General features: G+C 45.1%; 1 protein-coding gene across 1 annotated transcript in view; it reads left to right on the top strand.

Moving 5' to 3' along the window:
• Positions 1-24,226, top strand: part of SNAP23 (synaptosome associated protein 23) — a 200,675-nt gene that overhangs the window by 157,510 nt on the left and 18,939 nt on the right. Inside the window, exons 6-7 of the mRNA XM_085627067.1 lie at positions 9,671-9,826; positions 12,586-12,730. Coding sequence (XP_085483193.1) covers positions 9,671-9,826; positions 12,586-12,730 — 301 coding nt within the window. The remainder of the gene's footprint in view (positions 1-9,670; positions 9,827-12,585; positions 12,731-24,226) is intronic.

Here is a 24,226-nt window from a genome sequence, read left to right as displayed (position 1 = left end):
ACTAGAGCTCTTTCTTATTGCGCTAATCCCCCTCACGCTGTTGCTTGCCAGTTTCAGTGATGGGCTACATACGAGCTGCCCATGGACCCAGAGTTCCTTCACACGGATCAGGTCTCCCGCCCAGCATGTCGCACTCACCGGACTTTTGTAGAGCCACCGCTTCCTCGTGTGGTGCCGGTTCCAGCTGCCCTCTCCGCCATTCTGTTGGGGCAGCCATGTCGATCTCTGGATCTCTGCCCTCTTCCTCTTTTCAGGGTTCTCGCGTCAGGCACCAACAGTCTCTCCAACACCCTCTGCCATGGGCCTCTACACTGTACAGGGCAAGGGCACACTTCAAGGAAGCTGAGGGGGCCGGGAGTCTGTTTCCTCCTCCCCGGAGAGTGCACTTCAGTGCGAAGCCCGTCATCGGTCACGCCCTGCCCGTGCGTGCCGTGCCGTGTCGAGCCAGTCGCTTCCCCTTTCACATGGGTTCGGCTCACCTTGAAAGCCGCCGGTGGTGGAGCAGTCCCTCAATGGCTCTCCTGGAGTTCCGGTAGCACCCATACTCCTCGCTACCCGCTCCTCGTCTCAATCTGCCGCCAGGGTATAAACTCAGCAGCCCGTCCTCATCTCCCAGGTGCCATCTTGATTGCAGCGTCTCGGGAACTTCGCATTGCCAGCGATCGCCGTACATGGTGTTCCACCGCAATTCACCTCTCCTGCTTGCGGATGCAGGTGCCCGAGGGGGTCATCCATTATCAGGATAATGATAAAGAGGAAAACCGTAGCTCCGAGAGCTGCTTCCTCCTACGTCGGAGCCACGCTGCTTAACTGTGGTGCCCTTTCTTGTTTTCTAGAATCACACTCCTTTCCTGGTGCTGTTCTGGCTTTAGATCCCTCATAGCACCGAGTCGGTTCTTCTAGCTGTGGTGGAAGAACTGAATTGGGTCTTGGACCAAGGTGACTATGCAGCCTTAAATCTTCTGAACTTGTACACGGCCTTTGATACTACTTCCTATTAAATGCTTTTAAACAGACTACAAGTGGTTAGTCTCAGAGGCTTAGCATTGAAATGGTTTCCCACTGTAATTAAGCAATTGGGACACAGGCTGTAAAAGTTGCCCCACCCTGGTTTGGTATTAAAAGCGAAAAACATAGGGTTGGGTGGGCTCCTCGCTGAGCCCGACGTGTTCAAGGTTTATGTAGTACCTTTTGTCAATATTGATTTCTTTGTATGGCTACTTTTTATGATGTGTGCAGATGACACTCGACCCCGTATTGACTGAATGGACCTGCTAAATCAAATCCAGCCAACTTTAAGAGCGCTTTCAGAAGTAGCCAAATGGATGCACCGTGGTGCCCTAAAACTTAACACTGATAAACGAGAAGTGTTGGTTCTGGGACGTTCGAATACAGTCTACTCTGATGATCGATGGACTTCATGTTTTGGTGCTCCTCCCAGTCCTAAAACTACTGTTTGAGAAATGTGGTGATCTTCTCCCTTGATGAAGCTCTCCTTCAATCAATATGATTTTCTTTTTCCTGCCACTCAAATGCAGCAAAGTAGTATTTTAGGCGCACATAAATTCTAGACTTGACTACTGTAATAGCTTGTATACTTGAGCATTAATTCTTTAAATCATAAGGACCCACTTATAAATGCTCCCTTTGTAAAATGTTTGATGCTGGTGAAAAAGAAACTAATGGTGTCAGTGGTCAATTTTTTTTTTTTTTTTTTTTTATTTATTTTCTTTTTACCTATATTTCGAATTAAGTTATATTTCAGACTGATTTATTCGTGCTTTTCTAAATATTTTAGAGACTTATCATGTAATGATTTTAAATGATCAATCCTGATTAAAAACCTAACCAATCTATATTGGAGCATCAAACATTCATAACAAAGCTTCGCCTGATGGAGAGTACTGTGGTCCGATATTAGGTCTGCTTCTTTAGGAACATGCATCCTTGCACAGGCATCGATTGTACTAGCTTTCTGTTGTACAAGCCAGGTCTTGTGGCTTAGTGGACTAATGCGTCCACTGTAGGGTTCTGTGTTTGACAGGTTAAAATTCCGGCAGGTCCACTCAGCCTTTCATCCTTCTGAGGTCAATAAAATGAGTACCATTGAGTTGGGTAACAAACATCTGTTCAGCGCCAAGATACCCTTGGGTGAACGTGCTCTTTACAAATACACGTTACGTTATATTATGTTATGTTACAAGAATTCCATTCAAAATGTCATGTTTCGCACATCAAGTGGTCGGTAATTCAGGCCCTCTTAATCTTCAGAAGAAATTTCTGAAATATGTTCCTAATTAGACCTCTTTATTAGGCTTCGAAAACTAACTTGTTGATCCCACAGATTAGGAAAGTAAGAAGGGGTAGTTGCTCCATACGCTTTCTTGCTGCCAAGCACCGGAATGATTTGCCATGTTTTTTGAAGGAGTCACCAAATCACCTTCATTTTAGAAAGTGTATGAAAATGTTATTATTTGAATAAATATGCACTTTTACTGCACCTGTTGGTTTAGCTTGATTTATTAGCACCAGGAGACACTTTTGGGTAACTGAGTGCTTTATAAAATTTAGTGGAATCCAAACAAGGGTTCAAGTATAACACTCAAAAAATTAAACCACCCAAAAAGGAGATATATAAGAAAAAAAGGGGACGAGAGAGAAGAAAAGAAATATTGTATATATGGGTATCCTGTGCCCAAATAATATTGGCCTGTCTTTTCTTTTCTTCTCTCTCTTCCCCTTTTTAGATCTCGCCTGGCGATAGCAGTGCATGCACTGCTCTCGCCATGCGAGTGCCTTTTGCAATCCATTCTCCCAAAGGCTTACATGCATGCGTCTGCATGGACAAAGATGGCTGCTTTCGCCATTTGTCCAAAGCAAACAGCATGCGCTTGTCCATAGGGACTGTGGACAGTCCGATGCCATTTTGTTGTCATAGCAACGAAAATGCCGCTTCGCGTATACAGCTTGCCGTGGACAGTTCTGCCATCTTGCGAAGCTCTCATTGTTCTTGCAACGAAAATGCCGCTTCCTTCCTGTGTGCAGCTTGCCGGAGTTTGATGCTGGATGCATTCTTGGTGCTCCGCAATAACACCGAAGCAAAACTAAAGTATAATCGCAGCGAATAGAGTGCTGAGCTCCTGGACTTGTGACTGCCAGGCGCCTGAGGCTCCACGGAGAGGTAGCAGGGAGCCGGGGTGAGGCTAAGCGTTGCGCCCGCTGGCCCGCCATGACGCTGTTGGAGCTGTTCACTATCTTTTGATTTCCAGAGACTTCCTGCCCCTGCTCCCGAGCCCGGGGACCGATGGTCGCCATCAGCCCTCAGGTAACAGGACACTGTCACGAAAGGATGACAGGCGGTAGTCTTAGTTGAAGCAGAAGAGGTAGCATATATGTGACAATCGGATAGAGCTTAAATGTAAAGTGACTGCCCATTAGACTATATTCCATGTGTGTCACATTTAACATGGACTGGATTTTAAGTCAGCCGAGCATGCATTCTGGGACTTGTCGTTTTTAATATCCCACTAATAGTTACTGAAGGCCATCGTGTATGACACCCTCAGGCAATACTGGCTTTTCTCAACTTGTAGTTTCGCTTTTTACACTAAATATGGACAGCGTGCAAAGTAACGTTGGCTTTAAAAGCCAGGGCTGTCTGGTAGTGTGTCGGACGTGATACGGCTCACTTGACTTGCACGAACTTAAGCCAACTTTAACGAGGAAATGTGGAACTACCTTTTCCAGCCTGCTAAGTGGTATTGGGTGTTCAACTAAGCCTGCAGAAGGTGTGACACTTGACAAGTCGTGTTTTATTTTCCTCATAAATACTGTACCTGAGAATGATGAAGAAAAATGCAACAAGGCCCAGCATGCAGTTTGAGGTTGGCTACAAATCCAGGACACATACGACATGTGAAAGGGTCGGGGGGGGGGAGGGGGTCCGCCCTGCTGCTTTCTTCCTGATATGATACAAACGGCTCTGTGTTTACAGCGGCCACGCTCCAGTGAACACAGTTTACATTGTAAAACGCAGGAACCCGGCGCCCTTTAGGATTTCCTGGTTACGTTTGCTTTCCGCATCCCTTCCATTCGCGTGGGGTGTCATTTATCGAGGTCTGAACGGTTCACAGTGAACCTTTAATGGCCAGTCCTGGATCTGTGAGGTCTCCGCCCACAGTCTTTGGTGGTTTGAGGATTACAGTCATGCTTTCCCCAGGTTTCGTGTACATTTCGAAATTGCACCATACTTCCTTACATGTGAGTTCTTGCGTGCAGGGATTTTATGTGAATTTACAGCGTCCAATCAGGCTAACTTTTAAACGTCGTATGGGAGATGCTGCTAGTTCGTATGCACGGTGTAAGAACCAGGACAGTGCCTGTAGTTTGTAGAGCGCGTGCGGCTTCAAAACTGTGCAAATTAAGACCTCGGGGTGCTTCATGCCACAAGCTGCTGTGAGGATGACGTCGTCTCTGAGAACGCTGACTTTTGGCTAGCAGTAACTGTCTATTTGTGTCGTCTCCTGGTACATGCAGCAGCTGTAGTGGTTGGGACAGGAAAAACAAGCATTGAAAATGCAATAGGTCTCGCCTTTGATTAAATTAAAGCCATTTGCTTTGCTATACAATACCATTAGCAAAGCAAATGTCTTTAACTTAATCAAAGGCGCGACTTATTGCATTTTCAATGCTTGTTTTCATATGTCTCCTTTTTGGGTGGTTTAATTATTTGAGCGTTCTACTTGAACTGTTGTAGTAGTCTCCTTTCTATCTCCATATATAATCTATGTGCATGCTCATCTCCGCGATCACTATGATGTCAGTGTCATGGTAATGGAGTGTTGTGCTTTGAATCACCAGGATGAGCAGTTGGTTCCTGGAGGCTGTGGAGACAGACAGTTAATGAATACCTTATCTTACATCAACCATATGTAACGTGATTACTACAAATTTGGCGACGAGGATGGGATACGAACCCATCCAAAGAAGGATGGGTGTGATATTGACATAACGTATGAGTGCCTGATTGCTGCTGTGGATGCCTGTTGTATTGGTTCTTTTACAGAACATGATTGGTTCCGCGGCATGGAGTCCGATATTTTACTTAAGAAAGTGAGAGACCTCATAGTTATGGGATGGCCTAAAATCTTCATCCTTTTGCAAAGAAGAACTTTCTGTAGAGGATGGTGGAATGGTTATGCGGGGAGATAGGTTTGTTCCCCCAGTGTCCCTCAGGGGTCGCATTATTGATTATGGTCATAAAGGGCATTTAGGTCAAACCAACACAAAAAAAGGATTAGAGCGGTCTACTGGTGGCCTTCCATGGATCGTCAAATAAATGATGTTGTTGAAGGGTGTATCGTGTTGTACGAGCGATAAGGTGATTAAAGTCACATCGCCCCCGTTACAACGTATTGAAATGCCAGACGGTCCGTGGTTGAAGTTGGCCATAGATTTTGTGGGTCCATTCACTATTTTATCCAACAAATACAAATTTGCTTTGGTGGTCGCTGACTATTTCAGTAAGTGGTGGGAGGTCCATTTTATGTCTGATCCCAATTCGAAAGAGGTCATTAGGTTTCTCCAGAGCCTATGTGGTAGAGAAGGATTTACCAGAGAAATAGTTTCTGACAATGGAGTGCAGTTTACTTCAAAAGAAATGTCTGATTTTTTGATTCAGTAAGGCATTGCACACCGACGTGTGGCGTTATATCATCCTCAAGCCAATGGTTTCATTGAGCGCAATAACAGGGTTTTGGTTGAATGTGTTCAGTGGGCTGTTTCGGGAAAGGTGGACATCAGAGAGGCGGTGCAGAGTATGCTGTGGGCTCATCGTACGACTCCAAGTACCATTACTGGTTCTGCTTTGTTGAGAGGAAGGGAAGCTTCTTTTCACATGTGCCCAGCGTGGATGAAAAAATGGGGGAGGTCGTTCAAGGATGTTGAGAATAGGAACAAGAAAGAAGGTGAGCGCAGTGCATTCTCTAAATCCATGGTGGATATTGAAGAACATACTAAGTCTAGGGTCAAGGTGGGAGATTGGGTCAGGATAAAGTCTCCTTTGAATGTTCCCAAGGGATTGTCCAGGTTTGGTCCACCAGTTAGGGTAGATGCCACTTCACGTTTCGCCATAAGAGTTAATGGGAAAAATTGGTGGAATCTTTCTAGGGTGTATAAAGTACCAGTGAAGGTGGTAACACAGTTGGGTCTAGAGTTAGATCACTTGAGCCAAGATCAACCTAAGGCTGGTGGTTCTCCAAAGGGAAGGGAGGAACAGAGAAAAGAGTCTCATTTGTTGAAATATGTTCCTCCTCGGAGAAGCAATAGAACCAGTGTTCCATCAAATCGTTTAAGTCATGTGTGTGGGCATTTTTATGTGTCTGTTATTATTTCAGGTCTACTACTTATTTTTGCTTTTCATGGTTTTTATTATTTATTTGTCATTTGTTCTGGATTCTGTAGAGAGATGGGAGATGTTGTAGTAGTCTCCTTTCTATCTCCATGTATAATCTATGTGCATGCTCATCTCCACGATCACTATGATGTCAGTGTCATGGTAACGGAGTGTTGTGCTTTGAATCACCAGGATGACCAGTTGGTTCCTGGAGGCTGTGGAGACAGATAGTTAATACCTTATCTTACATCAACCATATGTAACGTGATTACTACACCTTGTTTGGATTCCAGTGTTACTTTGCCCCTGGTTCAGGTAATAGGGTTGCCCCTATTGTTTGTAACTTATAACATTTAGTAGCATAACCCTCTTCTACTTTGGGAAGTTGTCAAACGATCAAGGAGAATTAAGAACCCACATTTAAATTACTAGCAAAATGTATTTGAGAAGTCAAAAACCACTGCAACTTAAGTTATTTAATAACATCGCACATGGCAGTGCCTGGGAAATGAGTGCCAGATTAGTAGAGCATGTTTTGGGCCATGTGACCTCTATGACCTTGAGATTCATTTATGGGTGGGTGGGTACGAAGGCATTTGACTGGTGCCGTCCTTTTGAAAACTCCCTGTTTCTTTGAAACCCCTATTAATCCTGGGGTAATTACGGGGAGGCACCGACTTACAAGGTGTTATAAAGAAATTATTTTGCAGTAAATATTGTTAAATAAAACTAGAAGGAAAAGAATAGAGAACGAACTAAAAATGTAGTTCTCAAAACCACACATAATGGGGCGGCTGGAAGGAACTGGGAAGGAACAATCCTGATGGCGTGGCCAGCTCTGGAAGAAAAAGCGAAATTAACTGGACAGGTGAGTGAGGCAGAATTGTGGAGAGCGCATGACTTTACAGGCCTTTGAGGGCTACACATGAGGAGAAAATAGACAAGCATTTGCAATGCAATAGGTCTCGCAGTTACGCAAGTTTAACCTATTGGCATTGTAAATGACTATGCCTTTTATTTATGTTTTTAAAACTAAAAGAAAAATAAAAGGCATTGTTATTTGCAATGTCAATAGCTTAAACTCGCGTAAATGCGAGACCTATTGTATTGCAAATGCTTGTTTTTATTGTGACACTCTGGTCATGTATGGCACATTTTAATTCCATCAGTAAACTCATTGCATTACTCATGACGGTTTGCCATATTTGCGTAAGCTTTTGTGATATTTTTGTAGAAGGACCAAAACGTATTTAAAATCCAAGCAGAAAAGAGATCACCTCGACCCATTAAAAAAAAAAAAGCTCTTAGGTTATAGTTTGGCCAAAAGTCTTATCAGACACACTTCAAATTAGATCGCACACATGTTCCTACACTAGTCCCTTTCGTCAGAAAACATTGAGGGACTACCAACATTCAGTCTGGATTATTCATCCCACACAATACGAGAACCTGCTAAACCTGTGAAGTAAAAAAAAACGCATCTGTGCTTTCAACGATTAGCTGAATAAAAAAGCTTCAGAGAAATGATGATGCCGTAGCATCTCATGAGGCTATTTGGGTTAGAAATTGCTCTACTCTGCTGATTATATGGCAAGCAGGATACTCGGCATGCACTTACGCGGTCCCAGGTTTTTAATATCAGACTTTGCACTCTAATGCAGGGGAGGACACGGGAATGAACTGCCAAACGGAAAGATATAATAAATGGAAACTTTTTTGAAAAATAAATGTGTGTTGATCTCCGATGTGAAGGCAATAATATTTAAAGGGTGATGGTCACAGTAAGCTGCAACGTCCACGTAACCTCCATTACTCAAATTCAGATGCTGATCAGAAGCCCTACAGCCGAACCCCATCTGTTGCGCACGCACGCACGACTCGAAGAACATAAAAGAAATAAACAACGTGTAGAAAGACACCGACACGGAGGTCGACCTTTGCCAGACCTCAGACAACAAGCGCACCTTCGGCCAGTGCGCGTATGTGGCCACCGATGTAGGAATCCGCGCCGCTGCTAAGCAGTGTACGGTTGTAATAAAAAATCAAGCATTGGCATAGCCAATAGGTCTCGCCTTTGGGACCTTATAAGTGTTTAGCCATGCAACAGTTGCATAACTAAATACTTATAAGGTCCCAAAAGCGAGACCTATTGGCTATACCAAGCGGCCTTGCGGCCGGGAAAGTGAAAGTGATCGCGATTGCGATCAAACATCAAAGCGGCCTTGCGGCCGCGAAAGTGAAAGTAATCGCGGTAAAGCGCACGCGCCCGCGCACATGCACTGTAGCTCTAGGCTAGCCTGGTAGCACTTTTTAGAGCCCTCTCAATAAGTCTCGCCAGACCAGCGCATGCTCTGGGTCAGGCAAGACCTAACGAGACCTATTGGCTATGCAAAGCGGCCATGCGGCCCTGAAAGTGATCACGATCAAACATCAAAGCGGCCGTGCGGCAGTGAAAGATGAAAGTAATCGCGGTAAAGCGTGGCACGCGCGCCCACTCAGGCGAGACCTGAAAAATAAAAGGACCAAGCTGGCAGGTTGGAGACAGAAAACAGTCAGGGGGAAGAATGGGAAAGAAGGATTGAGAGCTTTATCAACTCAGAGAAGACCTGCAACGAGGTTTGTGGTTTCCCCAGTAAAAGGCCAGCAGAACACATGCTTACAGTAGTGAATTTAGGAGGAGGAAAACAATAAACAAAGTAGATATAAATAAAATATTTAAGAACTCAAAATTATACTTTTTTATGACCGCATTTTCTGTACATGCCAGAGAAAGCAATGTTTGACCTTTTTTCGCTCTATTTTATATCTACGGTTTGCGATTTATCTTTTAGCAAAAAATCCCATGCATTCTCCTACAGTGAGTTTCCTTATCTTGTCTTGCTACTATGTGTATGCTTGATAAATTACTTACACGTGGCTTGCACTGTCACAGTGCAGGCTGTTCACCAAGAACTTGAACTGTGCATTTTGAGGGAAGACCGTGGTTCTGTACATTTTGTAGGTCTATTTATTTTGTTCTTCTTTCCAATCTTTCAAAATAACTTTAGTCACCCTCCCTGGTTTCTGAAGGACTAGCTTCAGACCTCCCACAGTAAGCATCCTGCAGAAACCTATTATAAGGAAATCCTTGGGATTGTATTGATTTGTGCTGATAACTCACACGCTGGCTACATATTGTATGGCAGGTTTCCTTTACTGGCTTGCAGTCCTCTGAATGTATGCATTTTTTCTTAATGCTATCGTGTTCTTCTGAGCTGGTCTTTGTTTTTGTTTTAGGACGAAGAGTTTTGAGACCGGCGATGCATATAAGAAAGCCTGGTCTGGTGGTACCGCAGAGAATGGCCAAGGGGCAGTGGTGGCAAACCAGCCAGTTGGCGTATCCAATGGGCAGCAGCAAAGCAAAGGTGCAACGGGTGGAAAATACATCAATCGGTAATCAGTCACTCTTCTTTCTCCCTTTTCAGAGAATTGATGTGGCTTTTTCAACCACGTTCTGTTGTAACAGCAGTTGCAAATTTATGGACATTGTAATGTACTATTACATAAATACTAATATGTTTGAAGAAAATATCAACTTGTGAAGCTCGAGAATCGATCATCATCATGACCATTGTTACGCGTGTGTGTGTGTGTGTGTGTGTGTGTGTGTGTGTGTGTGTGTGTGTGCGTGTGTGCGTGTGTGTGTGTGTGTGTGCGTGTGTGTGTGCGTGTGTGTCGCTATCAGTATTAAAATGAGCTTCAACAAAGGCAATGTTTCTGGCTTATAACAAACTGCAAGGCAGGCATATTGGCTTTGTCACGTTGTCAGTGCTTACATTTTAGTGTAGTTTTGTTTGAGGATCACAACAAGAAAACTATCGCAGTTGTGCTTCAAAAAATGGGCTACAGCACAAGAAGTTAAAAGTAGCGTCATATGTTTAGCGCCTCACCTACTCTTCATCTCAACTCCCCAGGAATCCAGCCTCACCCCAATCACCCCCTCATTGTCATATCCTCAGCCCCACAAAATTCACCTTGCACCCTCGTCACCTCAGTCAGCCTCACCTAAACCAAACTTATCCATAGCACACCAGTATCAAAGAAGCAGCATAGCATCTTCAGGGTAAGTGGTTTATTCCAGTTATTCTTGGTGTACAGGTAAAATATATCACAGCAGAAGCCATTATGCCCTGCACATTCAACCCTGGCTATATCATCTTTTCCAAGAAGACGAAGACCACATGACACGTGCTTTCTAATTATAAATCCTATGTTAAATGTTTATTTAAAAATTGAATGTGTTCTGTATACAATAAATATTGTTCCCATAATTGAGCTGGTTGGTGGCTATGAATGGATGCCAGAAAGGACAGATAGGGTCAGACTCCGGTTGAATGGGTGTGTCCAACAGTTTCCACATAACTTGAACTTTTTATTAGGGGTGAGCGATAAATTCCACTCCACCAGCGTAGTTCATGTAGTTTTCCCCACTCAACGTGGAGTTCAGGCAAAACACCGCCAACTGATGCCCGGAGTTTTCTCGCGTGCAGTTTGCCAACGTTAAGATGACGTGGGCGAAAGGCAATTGCCGTCTCATGGCGTGATTTTCAGGCGCTAGGCTGTCATCTGGCCAGTTTTTCCCAAGGCAGGCAGTCACAACCGTGTTCGGTGAGAAAGCTTTTGCTTGCGGTGAGAATGATGCCGTTCAAGTAGAAAATATGATTTTGTCGCTCGAAACAAGCTCCCGGCGCTAAAAATCAGCACGGCGCGCTAAAAATCAGCACGGCGTGCTGATCAGCCCTCCTGCGGAACGCCATGGAATCTCGCTGAGTTTTCATGTAACTTTACGGAATTCTGGAAAGTGAAACTCCGCAAGTTCCTCCCACCCCTACTTTTCTTGTGATATCAGGAGGGAAAATTAATTGAATAGTCCTTTCACTATTTTTGTTCAACATCATTTAAAATGAATAGGCTTGAAGGACAGTGTGCACAAGATATTCTCACTATTTAAATTTCAAATGTGAACAAAGGCTTTAAATATGACATTGTAAGGTTTACATGAAAAGACAACACACATGGATTATTATATAAGTGCTCTTCTGAAAACCGATGTACACTTTTTAATAAGTAAAGTGAAATTAAAATAATGTTCTTTTTGTGATGTTTACTCCAACATCAATAAATAATATGGTATTTTTTTACCAAAAAAATTCTGTTGCACTCTTGTTCGGACAAGGTGCTGTGTGAAGCTCCTATAATTTTGAAATAACACTGATGGTTTCCTATGTATACATTCATGAGGAAGCTTCACCTGCAGTATTGCACTAGGTTTTAGAGTCCCACCTCTAGAAAGATGAACATTGCAATATGTTCTGCAGGAAGATGACCATCACTAAGTACACATCATGTGCAAGTTGGAAGATGGATTATTCGATATATTTTATTTAAATGATTGAGCACATGTGTCTTTAACACAAATAGAACGAATGCACAATAAGTTTATACTCTTTCTAAAGTAAAAAGTAGTAGTGGTGGTTTTCCTGCCCCCACGTAATGCAAATTTGCAGCTGTTCTTGTTTTGTTTCGCACAGTGGGGGCTGAAGTGCAACATGAAGGTTAAAGTTTTGAAGCGGTTGAGTCCTGCAGCCCTTTGGTACAAGTTGCCAGAATTGCATCTAAGTGGTTTCTTTCCCTGCTGGGGATATTTTGTCTTCCCCACCTATGTGAAACAAACATTAAATTAGCAAGAACGTTTGAAGAACAAGGGCTTAGAATGCACGGAGCTGCATGGAATGCATGGAGTTGCCATCCAGCAGGAATATAGGGGCAGGAATTTTAAACCTGAGCAATTGTAGAGAGGAAACCTAGAGGAGGTGCCTACATCAAATCTGCTGACCAGGTGGTGGTCAGGCTTTACAAGCCTGATGGTCCTCACCAGTGTCCATGCATAACTTTGCATTGATGTTTGCAGCAGTGACAGTGGAGCTAGGTAATACTCTGATGTGTTAGTCAGTGCTGAGATAGACGCAGATGACTTATTCCACTACAGGTGTTTTAATGCACTCTGGCTGTGAACATAAAATAAGGCTAGCTAAGTGACTGATCACCCTATGGAGTGTATCAGAAAATGTAAACTCAACGTATAAGCTGATTTAATAGACAAGTCTTCGCTAATGTGATGCTTCTTGTATTAACCTTGGTTTTCTCAACAGGATTACAAATGATGCTCGAGAGGATGAGATGGAGGAAAACTTGGAGCAAGTGGGCAACATCCTTGGTCAGCTAAAGGGTCTGGCTATAAACATGGGCAACGAGATAGATACTCAGAACAAGCAGATTGACAGGATCAATGATAAGGTATGTTCTTTCCTTGTATGTGTCAAAGTGAACATAGCCATAGCTTCTCTGCTGCAGAAGTGATGAGCTATGACTTGTATCTGCACCTTTGAAGCTCCACAAATAGAAGTGGGTGCACTCTCCTCACACTTTCTTTAACTGTTACCTAGATGCCCATGCTTCTTGCTGGTCTGGAAGGCTTTTTAGGATAAGATGTATGGAAATGGGATCTATTCACTACATGTTTTTTCGTGTGTGTGTTTTCTTCAAGGACCTGTTATGGTTCTTGCTTAGGCTTCCTAGACCAAAATACTTGAACTCAAGAACTTAAATCGAATACAGTCAGCCGCCCCAATGAACACATCTTTCAAAACTAAGTAACACCATTATATCTGCAATTATCTATGGATCATCTAGTGGGTTCTATGTTATCGGCAGTAAAATCTTTACTGACCACTATTGCACTTGTAAGCTAAACACAAGCATGTTAATCAGGACTTTGATTGCTGCATTTATCAGAGACTGTTGCCTGTATGATAATTGTAGCAAACTTTGCTGTTCTTACTTATGATTACTAAAACTGGTTATTTTGTATTGTGCAGGTAAAAGCTGCTCGTCTTTATTTGGCTCAAACATTTATTCCTTGTCTCTGTTATACATTTTGATTCCTGTTTTTGTAGTCAAAGTGTGTGGTTGTAATGCTAATCAATAGAGTATTTCCTACTAAGAATGTTTTCAGTTTGCAACTTGATGTTTTTTGTTGTTGGATGAAAGCTTGCTGCTTTATGTGCATCCACATGTGAAAACTTGATTATGTGTTTTGCAGGCTTGTGATCGTTTGACAGCATTATCTGCTTCAAATTTGTAAGGTCTTATAGTCACTTTAGAGCTTGATCATCTCTCAAGAATTCTTTAGGATCTTTTTTTCTGTGTCCTAGTTGTTTGACCTAGAAGGCATGATCTGTTTTTTTTTTTTTTTTTCTTGCGTACTTGCCTTACCTTGTTGGACCCTGGTACTGACCCAGTGGTCCGCCTCCAATGCAAGCTTCCTGGGGTCAGTCAGCCTACTGTCAATTAAGTGCTGGCATAGCTCTGGAAAACCATTATCTGGCAAGTGCTCCTGTGCAACCAAATCATAGAGCCCCTGAAAATCATTCACCTGGCTACCCTTCACCCATCCATCCAGCACTCTGCCTAAATAGGACACCCACTCCACCCAAGTGCTTGACTCCAGCTTCTTACAGGCCCTAAATTTCTGTGGCAGAGCTCTGGGTTCAACCCATACCTCCTTACTAAGGCTTCTTTCGCTGGGGCATAAGACATCTGATCCTCAGTGGGCAATGCTAGCAACGTTTCCCTCCCCTCAGTTAGGAAGCGGCTCCACAACCCCGCTCTCCAGTCTCTCTCAGACTCTTTAGGACCTCATTGCTACCTCATATGCTTTAAACCACTGACCAATGTCCTCATGCTTCATGAAATCCCTAATAACCTCCTTGGGGATGTATACCCTCCCTTCTCCAGGCACTGATGGTGTGCTGCCACCAGGGGGATTAAACTCTGTAGGGTTGCCTGTTTGCTGTTTCCTGAATTGACCTTTGCTGCTCTGTGTGCCCAGTGCTTGGCGCATTCTGTTTCGCTGCACCCTTCGTCCCCCGCCGCCGCCGCAACTACCATCAGCGGCCGCCGAGTGGGGTCGAACTACGTTACCCAGCAGCCTGCGCATCAAGAGACCCGCCCACAACCTTTCCCGCGCCAGGAGGCGCTTTAAAATCCGCCGCTTCCTTGGCAGAGCGGGTTGCCTGTTTGCTGTTTCCTGAATTGACCTTTGCTGCTCTGTGTGCCCAGTGCTTGGCGCATTCTGTTTCGCTGCACCCTTCGTCCCCCGCCGCCGCAACTACCATCAGCGGCCGCCGAGTGGGGTCGAACTACGTTACCCAGCAGCCTGCGCATCAAGAGACCCGCCCACAACCTTTCCCGCGCCAGGAGGCGCTTTAAAATCCGCCGCTTCCTTGGCAGAGCGGGTTGCCTGTTTGCTGTTTCCTGAATTGACCTTTGCTGCTCTGTGTGCCCAGTGCTTGGCGCATTCTGTTTCGCTGCACCCTTCGTCCCCCGCCGCCGCAACTACCATCAGCGGCCGCCGAGTGGGGTCGAACTACGTTACCCAGCAGCCTGCGCATCAAGAGACCCGCCCACAACCTTTCCCGCGCCAGGAGGCGCTTTAAAATCCGCCGCTTCCTTGGCAGAGCGGGTTGCCTGTTTGCTGTTTCCTGAATTGACCTTTGCTGCTCTGTGTGCCCAGTGCTTGGCGCATTCTGTTTCGCTGCACCCTTCGTCCCCCGCCGCCGCAACTACCATCAGCGGCCGCCGAGTGGGGTCGAACTACGTTACCCAGCAGCCTGCGCATCAAGAGACCCGCCCACAACCTTTCCCGCGCCAGGAGGCGCTTTAAAATCCGCCGCTTCCTTGGCAGAGCGGGTTGCCTGTTTGCTGTTTCCTGAATTGACCTTTGCTGCTCTGTGTGCCCAGTGCTTGGCGCATTCTGTTTCGCTGCACCCTTCGTCCCCCGCCGCCGCAACTACCATCAGCGGCCGCCGAGTGGGGTCGAACTACGTTACCCAGCAGCCTGCGCATCAAGAGACCCGCCCACAACCTTTCCCGCGCCAGGAGGCGCTTTAAAATCCGCCGCTTCCTTGGCAGAGCGGGTTGCCTGTTTGCTGTTTCCTGAATTGACCTTTGCTGCTCTGTGTGCCCAGTGCTTGGCGCATTCTGTTTCGCTGCACCCTTCGTCCCCCGCCGCCGCAACTACCATCAGCGGCCGCCGAGTGGGGTCGAACTACGTTACCCAGCAGCCTGCGCATCAAGAGACCCGCCCACAACCTTTCCCGCGCCAGGAGGCGCTTTAAAATCCGCCGCTTCCTTCGCGTCGCGGGACGCGCGCGGGCGTCGCCGGGCTGAGCCCGGGCAGAGGGCGGGCCGTCTGTGGCCGTCAGGGGCAGGAAGAGGCTGGGCGGGCCCACCTCCCTGACGATCGGACCAAAAAGACGAGAGGTAGCCATTGACCTACGGACATGGTAGATTGTATTTGTTGTATGATAACTGCGTAACACCTATTCTCTCCCAGGCTCGACCCACTCACACTAGCGTTTGATATAACCCAAGCTTACTGTAGCATAACTAACTAAACACTCATTATGGCTACACCCAGCACAAGGAACAGAACTTTACTGGGAGGCTCTGTGCGTGGCACCCTAGATAGCTTCATTACCAGGGCTGCCTCTGTCCTGGAGCAAGAAATTGCTATAGTAGAGAGACGCCTCTCGGCTGAACTCATACAAAATAAGCGTTCCTCACTCGGACCCATTCGATCCGCATTGTCCCCGAATCCAACAATTTCTGTTCCCTCCATAATACATGATACGTCTAGCGACTCTACGACAGCTTCACTTATCATCGAGTCTACATCTTTAGTTCACTCTCACGCTTGCTCACCATCATTGGCTCTTAAACCACATTCCAAAGATCCCTCTGACAGCGTACCATCCACCGCATCACCCCTCAGGTTTATTGCCACCATTCCTGAACAGATTAAGCCTACACAATCAATCACCACTATCCTCCCTCCTCCCTCAAAGAAAAGGAGGAGATGCTCAAAAAACGTCAACCAGAGCAAAAAAGTTCAAAAAGAGGTTATTAATCCTCGGAGCACAAAACACACCAATGACCTCAGTTCTCTAGGCAATACTCGTACTCACGACGTAATCACCAACGAACTGATGGGCCGATTAGAAACCCTGGTAAAATCCCTCGTTCTTCCTGTCTTAGAAAGAATAAAGGGTTTGTCTACACAATTAGATTCACTAGCAAAGCTGGCGCAAACAAATAGTGATCAACTTGAATCACTACTATTACATCCAACTATCCCAGCAATGAAAAGTCCTGTTGACCTTATTTCATCCCGAGCAACAAATAAAAGTAATTTAGCTGTAAAAAGATCCATAAAGCCATCTACTAAGGAAACTCCAAATCATTCGCAGCTAGGTACAAAGAACAATATCGACACTGCTCAAAGCCAGAGCACTGATAACACCAAACCTACCAACCCAAGTAAGAAACGGGATATTGTAGCTGCTGACACCCCTCTCAGTCACAATCAAGATTTAAATTGCAAACACATAAATCTACCCCCAGAAGCAGTACCCTACGTCGTAGTCTTGACAGGAGTCCCGCCATTGGACTTAGGGAAAAGGGAGGGCTACTATGATTTAAAAAACAAGGTGATGCACTGGCTGAGACAGCATAGGCCGCTCCCTCCTAATATCAACGGGGAAATTCTGAACGTCCGTCGACTAATCTGGGTAGGCCCACGGCCAAAGGAAACATCAGGTGACATAATAATCGTCAATTTTAGAGATCATAGGGCAACTACTTATATAACTAGCTGGTTACAAAATCAAACTCAAAGCTCTATAAAAACCTATGATTTAACATATTTTTACCCCCAGCCCCTAGCTAGCAATCTGGTCAACTCAAACTCCCCTCCTCGTAATAGACCGAGATCTTTCAACTTTAATATCCCAATATCAAATCGTTTTTCGACCCTCGAAGGACTTGAGGATATAGATTGACTCCCTGTAGAGGTTCATGGTCAGGGATTTTTTCATGATATAAGGAAGGGGCAAGTACCCATCCTTCCTCCCTATCCTTTATCTCTACGTAATGGTCAAATTTCTGAGGGGCTACCTCATACAGCTCACAACAACGCTGAGACTCCTAGACCAGCAAGTTTGGCTTCCTCGACACCTGTAACATATTTTAAAAATACCAGTGCCCAAATTCATAACACACAAACAATTGCAGTTCTATTCTGGAACGTGGCGGGTCTACGTTCGAAACTAGAGAACGATATTTGGACTAATTTTATCGTAGATTTTAATATATTATGCCTTCAAGAGACTTGGCTAACTACAGAAGTCCACCTTCAAGGCTATAGAACCTATTTCTCACCAGCTGAACATTCCAAGTTCGGCAGGGCCAAAGGAGGCTTAACCATTTTTCTATCAAATCTGATTAAGCTAGAAAATATTAAACTTATAACGCTCGACCCTAACTTTCAACTACTTAGTATTACACCAAATTCCAGAGACTACTTCCTTTTGGTTAATTTTTACAACAACCTATCGGATCGGGATGCAATGGGGAAAATTAATTCAATCTTTACCATAATAACATCTATAACAAAAAAGTCTACCCGAGAAGTAACCATCATATGGGGCGGCGATTTTAACCAGTCTATCTGTGCTGCCCCAAACATTCATTTGTGCGGATTAATCGATGAGGACGAAAACCCCATTCTACATTTTTCCCATTCACAGTTGGGTAGCCTTTTAAATGAAATAACTTTCAACTTAGATCTAAGAATTGCATCAAAATTAACAGATGGTAAACCGATGCTGGCTCCAACTTTCCACGGCAGAGGTTGCAATTCAACGATAGATTTCATTTTACAGACAAATGGCCTGATATCAAAGGATTTCACTTTTGAAACCCATCAGGTAGCTCTAAGCGATCATTATCCGATAAGTACAACCTTTTTAATCTCGACAGGGCCCACCAAAAAAACCTCCAGCGCCCTGACCCAGAACAATTTAGAATTAGCAAGATTAAACGGATACTCGCTAAAATGGGCCACAGTTGATCCGGGAAAAATAACTTCTACCGTGATCACTGAAGCCTATCTACCCATAATGAAATGCTTGGACATGACCACCCCCAACCATGACGTTGTTGCTAATTTTGGGCTGGTGATACAAACCATTAAAAATGCCCTAATGGTTAAAAAAAACGGCTCAAAGAAGAGCAGCCAGGGCTGGTTCAATCACTCGTGTACCATCGCCCATACTAATTTAAAACTCGCCTTACATAAAACGCCCAGGGATAGGGCAGAAATAGCTACTCTAAGGAGAGTATATAACACCGCCATTAAGGAACGGAAGACGGAACTAAGACGACAACTCTGGGATCAACTACACGAGAGTTGCCTTAGTAATAACAATATCACTTTCTGGAAGGTAGTAAAAACACCATCCTTAACTGACAAGGGCAGCCTCCCTAACATAGAGGTTGCTATAGACGAAAGACAATGGGTAGAGCACTTTTCTCAAATTTTTAAGTCTCACTCGACAGTAAAAGACCTTGGAGGAAATGACTCTCACGAGCACCAGTCTTCGACCTTCCCCATTGATATGACCATTACTTGTGACCAAGTTGAAAGGGCGCTGAACGCAAGTAAAAAAGGCAAGGCACCCGGCCCTGACTGTGTCCCAATAGACTTCTACAAAATGTACCCCGAGCTATGGATTCCCTTTCTGACCAGGGTTTTTAACGCATTGACTTTTACTGGCATCCCTGAGTCTTGGAAGAGCTCCATATTAGTCCCTATCTTTAAGAAGGGAGACCGCAACCTACCCTCCTGTTATCGTCCCATCTCCCTTTTAGATTCCACAGGAAAGATGATGGGTCGAATACTACTTGATGGTTTGCAGGAATGGGTCGCGAAAAATAACATTCTATCTGACCTACAATACGGGTTTCGAGAAGGATTGGGGACCGTAGACCAAGCCCTAAATCTATCATTACTAATTGATAAGTATGTTAACATTAAAGAAGGGGCTCTATATATGGTCTACGTAGATTTATCATCTGCCTTTGACTGCGTTAGCCACTCCAAACTCTGGCCCATCCTACTAGACATAGGGTTGGAACAAACTGCAGTAACTTACATCAGAGAACTCTACGCCGACGCGTCAGCTAGAGTAAGGTTTGGCACAGGGGGAGAGCTTACAGCGCCGTTTGGGGTGGAGAAGGGCGTGAGGCAGGGATGTGTTCTGGCCCCGTTTCTATTTACCCTTTATACAAACGGCTTAGAGAAAGAGATGCTGAAAGGGGCCCAAGATCTCCCAATGGTAGCAAACCGCCCTGTCCCGGCCCTCCTGTATGCCGACGATGCTGTGCTTCTAGCCCGTACTTCTAATGAAATACAGAAGGCCTTAAATAGTTATGCTTCATTCATGGCAAGCCTTGACCTCAAAATTAACGTTGGGAAAACTTTTGTCATGAAGGCAGGAGTTAAAAGGAAGAATAAAACTAAGTCCATTTTTCTGAATGACGAAAGACTAGCAACAACGGACAAATATCCCTATCTTGGCGTCATGATGGACGAAAAACTCAGTTGGAAACCAGCGGTAGAAGTAAGGAAATTGCAATTTGCAAGAACCACCTCAGCACTCACTAACTTCTCTAGGAAGATAGGGAAAAAAGCCCCCCCTGAGATGATCAAAATTTATAAAGCCAAATGCCTCTCAGTCGCCCTATACGGAGCAGGTGTATGGGGCCACGTAGCGGCTAATTCTATCCAAGTGGTTGAAAATGGCTTTTTGAAATATTTACTAGCCCTACCTACGGCAGCCTCCAATTACGCTTGCCACTTGGAATTGGGACTTTCATATGTCACTGACCTGGTGAGAATACAGCCTCTGTTATTATGGCACAGGATTTGGTCTTCCGAACACACAGTCTTTACACAACAAATCATCCAAGATTGTAGGACCCTAGATAACGTACATAGATCAAGGTGGCTAAATTACATTAAAAATTTTCTAACTGATCTAGGCCTAGAAAACCACTATAAAGACCCGACCAAGATGCAGCAAATAGCAAGGAAAGCTTTCCACAAACTTTGCCAAAACCACCTTGATGAGCTTAGACTCAATTTAGAGGTCATGAAACAAACAACTAGACATTGTTTATTAGTTCAGTCGACATTTGGTATCCAGCCATATCTGACATATAATATAACTTCCTATGAACAGTACCTTCTAGTCAGGTTTAGACTGAACTTCTTTTTCCGCCTCGTTACCTTTCCGTTTAAGAATAACTGGGATAAAACATTACCATCATGTCCCTGTGATGAGACATCACCCCAGTCAACTCTTCATACCATTCTTTTTTGCAAGTACTACACGCATCAACGGAGGAAACTCTTAATCCCCCTATTAAAGCGTAGGGGCCTTCGTACATGCCGCCCTGCTTTATTATATTTACAGCTACTTGAGGGGGAAGAGGTGGTTTATATTGTTTCAAACTTCCTGCAATATATAGTACGGCATAGACCTAATCTAGGGTAAAGAAACTGTGAAATAATTATATTATACTAGATCAAATATGCTACTTTTATATACTCTTTTAGGCCAACTAATGCTGCAAATATATATGTCAAAGAAGGAGATGATTTTAAATTTTTATTCTTTTTAACAACGTGATGAATTTACTGTAATTTACTGTAATTTACTGTTTTTTATATGACGATTTTATAACCTGTAAATTCTGTAACAATATCTTTTATGGCTTTTTATGAATTGCCGAATAAAGAAATATTGATATTGATGATGAAACTCTGTACTTTTTGCTTTCAGATACAACTCCCTCAAACCTCTTTCATGCTCTAAGAGCATCTTTTTCTCTTCCATGGCCAGTTTCTGCTTCTCAAAGTCCAATTTCTTACTCTCCGTGTCACACTCCTTCCCCAACTTGAGCTTTGTAAGCTCCAACTCATGCACTCTGCTGCTTTCTCTGTCCTTCAACTCCTCGGGAGACCGACCCTTTGAAAACACACTGCAGCCCCCTTGGACGGCAATTTCCCTCCAGTCACACCCAATAGCTCATCCTGCTGCCCATCTACAATCTCCTCGTCCACCATAGGCTCCTCGGTCTGCTCACTAGCATTCCATGATTCCAACCAGACACTTAGTGCTTTTTGGTATTCCTCCTTTCTGTTGAGGCCTCTTACTGAGATTTAAATTTTTTTGCAGACCGATTTCAATTGTGGCACAGTGTAGGTTTCAACCCTATCCTCTTCAAATTCAATATCCACAGATGCAAGTGATGCTGGTTTACTCATGGTGAAAATTGGCAGTTCTCAAGTTGTAAAACATTTCAAGGAAAAAGTCCCACCAATTGTATGTGGTTGCGTGATGGTCTGCACTCTACTAGTAGTGTACAGCAATCGCTGTATGTAAGACACAAATGCAAGTCCAGATCCCACCGCTGCCACAAATGTTAAAAATGGGAGGTCTCTAGTTGGCAGACGTAGGTACCTTTGTCCAAGTAGGGACCCTTCTTCCTAGTCAGGGTGAGGGGGATATACTTCTAAAATAACCCCTGCACACACCCCCTTAGTAGCTTGGCATGAGCAGACGGGCGTGTGGCAGTGTGTAAAGCATTTGTGAACACATACACATACAGTAATACAGCGAAAACACTACAAATGGACACCACACCAGTTTAGAAAAATATGTAATCTTTATCTGAACCAAACAAGACCAAAACGACAAATCCACAATACAGTAATAAAAATAGGACTTTCAAATGGTAGAAATAGTTCAGTTCAAAGCAACTTGCAGACGCAGCACTTTTCACACAAAGTACCTTGGATGCATTGAGCACACAACAAAAAGGGTCACAGGGAAGGTGATGCATGAGTTCCTTACACTCAGGCAAGGTGATGCATTGGTTCCTTGCTCCGGGGAGGTGTTGCGTCGGTTCCTTACTGCTGCGCAGGGGGGGTGATGTGTCGGTACCTTACCGGAGAGGAGGTGATGCGTCGGTTTCTTACTGCATGGAGAAGTGATGCGTCGGTTTCTTACTGCTGCCCCTAACGATGCAACAGTCTTAGCACCTCGATGCGACGATGTGTGGGTTCTTGCAGCCGCACAGCAGGGCTAGCATCTGAATCGGTGCGGTGATCTCGGCCTTCGGAGATCGGTGCACTCGATGCGGCGTGCTGCCCTTTCACGAGCCGCGGTCAGGCGCTGCGACAATTTCTTTGTGATTGGTCGGAAACTGGTGCGGATGCGTCACGTTTCCCGAAGTTGCGTTACTTTTCCAGCTATCAGTGGCAAACAGCCTCCAGAGGTCCAAAACAACAGCAGACACCTCTTGGCTGGTAAGAACTCCCAGCAGGGAAGTTCAGGGGAGCTAGTGGTAAAATCTTTGTGTCCCTGATACTTCAGAACAAGAGGCAAGCTCAGTTTCAAGCTCTTGGAGACCTTACTCAAGCAGAGGACACAGTAAACAGTAAGGTCTTTTTCTCTTTCCTTTGCAGAAAGTAGCCACTGCAGGCCAACCCCAGACAGCAAACAGCACAGAGTCAGTATTCTTCCTCAGTTTCTCCAGCTCTTCTCCTCGGCAAAGGCTCCTTTTGATTCCCAGAAGTGATCTAAATGTCTGGGCCCCTCTTTTTAGACGGTAAATCTTTTCTCTCTAGTGCAGAGCAGCCCTATGCTCAGTCAAAAGCAGTTCTTTCCTCTCTGGTGCAGCTTCTCGGCTGGAGGTGGAGACTGCATGGTGGAAGGCAGACCAGGCCCATTCAGTTGAAAGGAAATCTCCTCCCCTACTCTAAATGCAGCCCAGGTTCATTCAGCCCAGCCCTGACTCATCCAGACTCTCTGGAGCCACTGCACATACCTAGCCCCTGTCACTCCCTAGCCAAACAGGCAACATATATCCTAGCAGAGGTACACTGGATGGCTAAGCAAGAAAATACCTACTTTTTAAAGGGGTATTTTCAAACGCAGAATATAAAAATCACCCTCACTAAAAGATGCATTTTAACATTCTCAGTTCAGGCATACTAAACTTTACTTTCCGACCTTGTTCCCAGGGGTAGTTATGTTTATAAGATGTCATAAGCAAACTCCCCATGCTATCCTATGGGAACATATAGCCTTACAATAGTGAAAAACAAAATCGGCAGTATTTCACTATCAGGACATGCCACACACATCAGGGCATGTCCTACCATTCCCATATACTACACCCTGGCCACAGGGTCGACGGAAACGGCCCGGAAGGGAATCCCACTCGTCCGTCCAGCCCGCCCGTCCAGTCATCGCATAGCCCTGTGCGGCTTCCTGCGCTGACGTCTGCTGCGGCACCGAGTTCGACGCCCTGACATTCTCCTTCCTTCCCGCAGGTGGAGGTCGAGTCGCCGTCCATCCGTGCCGGGATCGAGTCCCCTCTGGAGGTTCTCGACGTCGAGGCGACGCCGTCTCTGAGTCCGTCGACGCTGGTGGCTCCTCGATTACAGGAGGATGTGTTCCCTTTGGGCTCACCATGCCCAGGGTCGTTTCAGAGCCCCTTGGTGCAGGTGCCTAGTGTTCCTTGGCCTTTGGATCAACCCCAGGCTGCTCCACCTTTATTCTCTAGTGGACGAGTTAGCCTTAAACCATCACCGACCGACGGTTTGTTGCCGCCTCCCAGAATGGTGACAGAGGCTAGTGCGGCCTTTGCGAGGGCTATTGTCAGGGCTGCGGATATTCTCCGCTTGCAGCCCCTTGGGGTTTCCCTTCCCACTGATCCTTTACTGGATCTCCTCCACGTGGAGCCTGTGGACGTGGAGCCTTTGCTGCCCCTTGGTGTGGCTTTGTTTGATATCATGCTTGGTACCTGGGCACGGCCCTC

Source organism: Triturus cristatus, chromosome 9 (genome assembly GCF_964204655.1).
Source record: "Triturus cristatus chromosome 9, aTriCri1.1, whole genome shotgun sequence".
NCBI lineage: Eukaryota > Metazoa > Chordata > Amphibia > Caudata > Salamandridae > Triturus > Triturus cristatus.
This window is presented reverse-complemented; position numbering and strand designations above follow the sequence as displayed.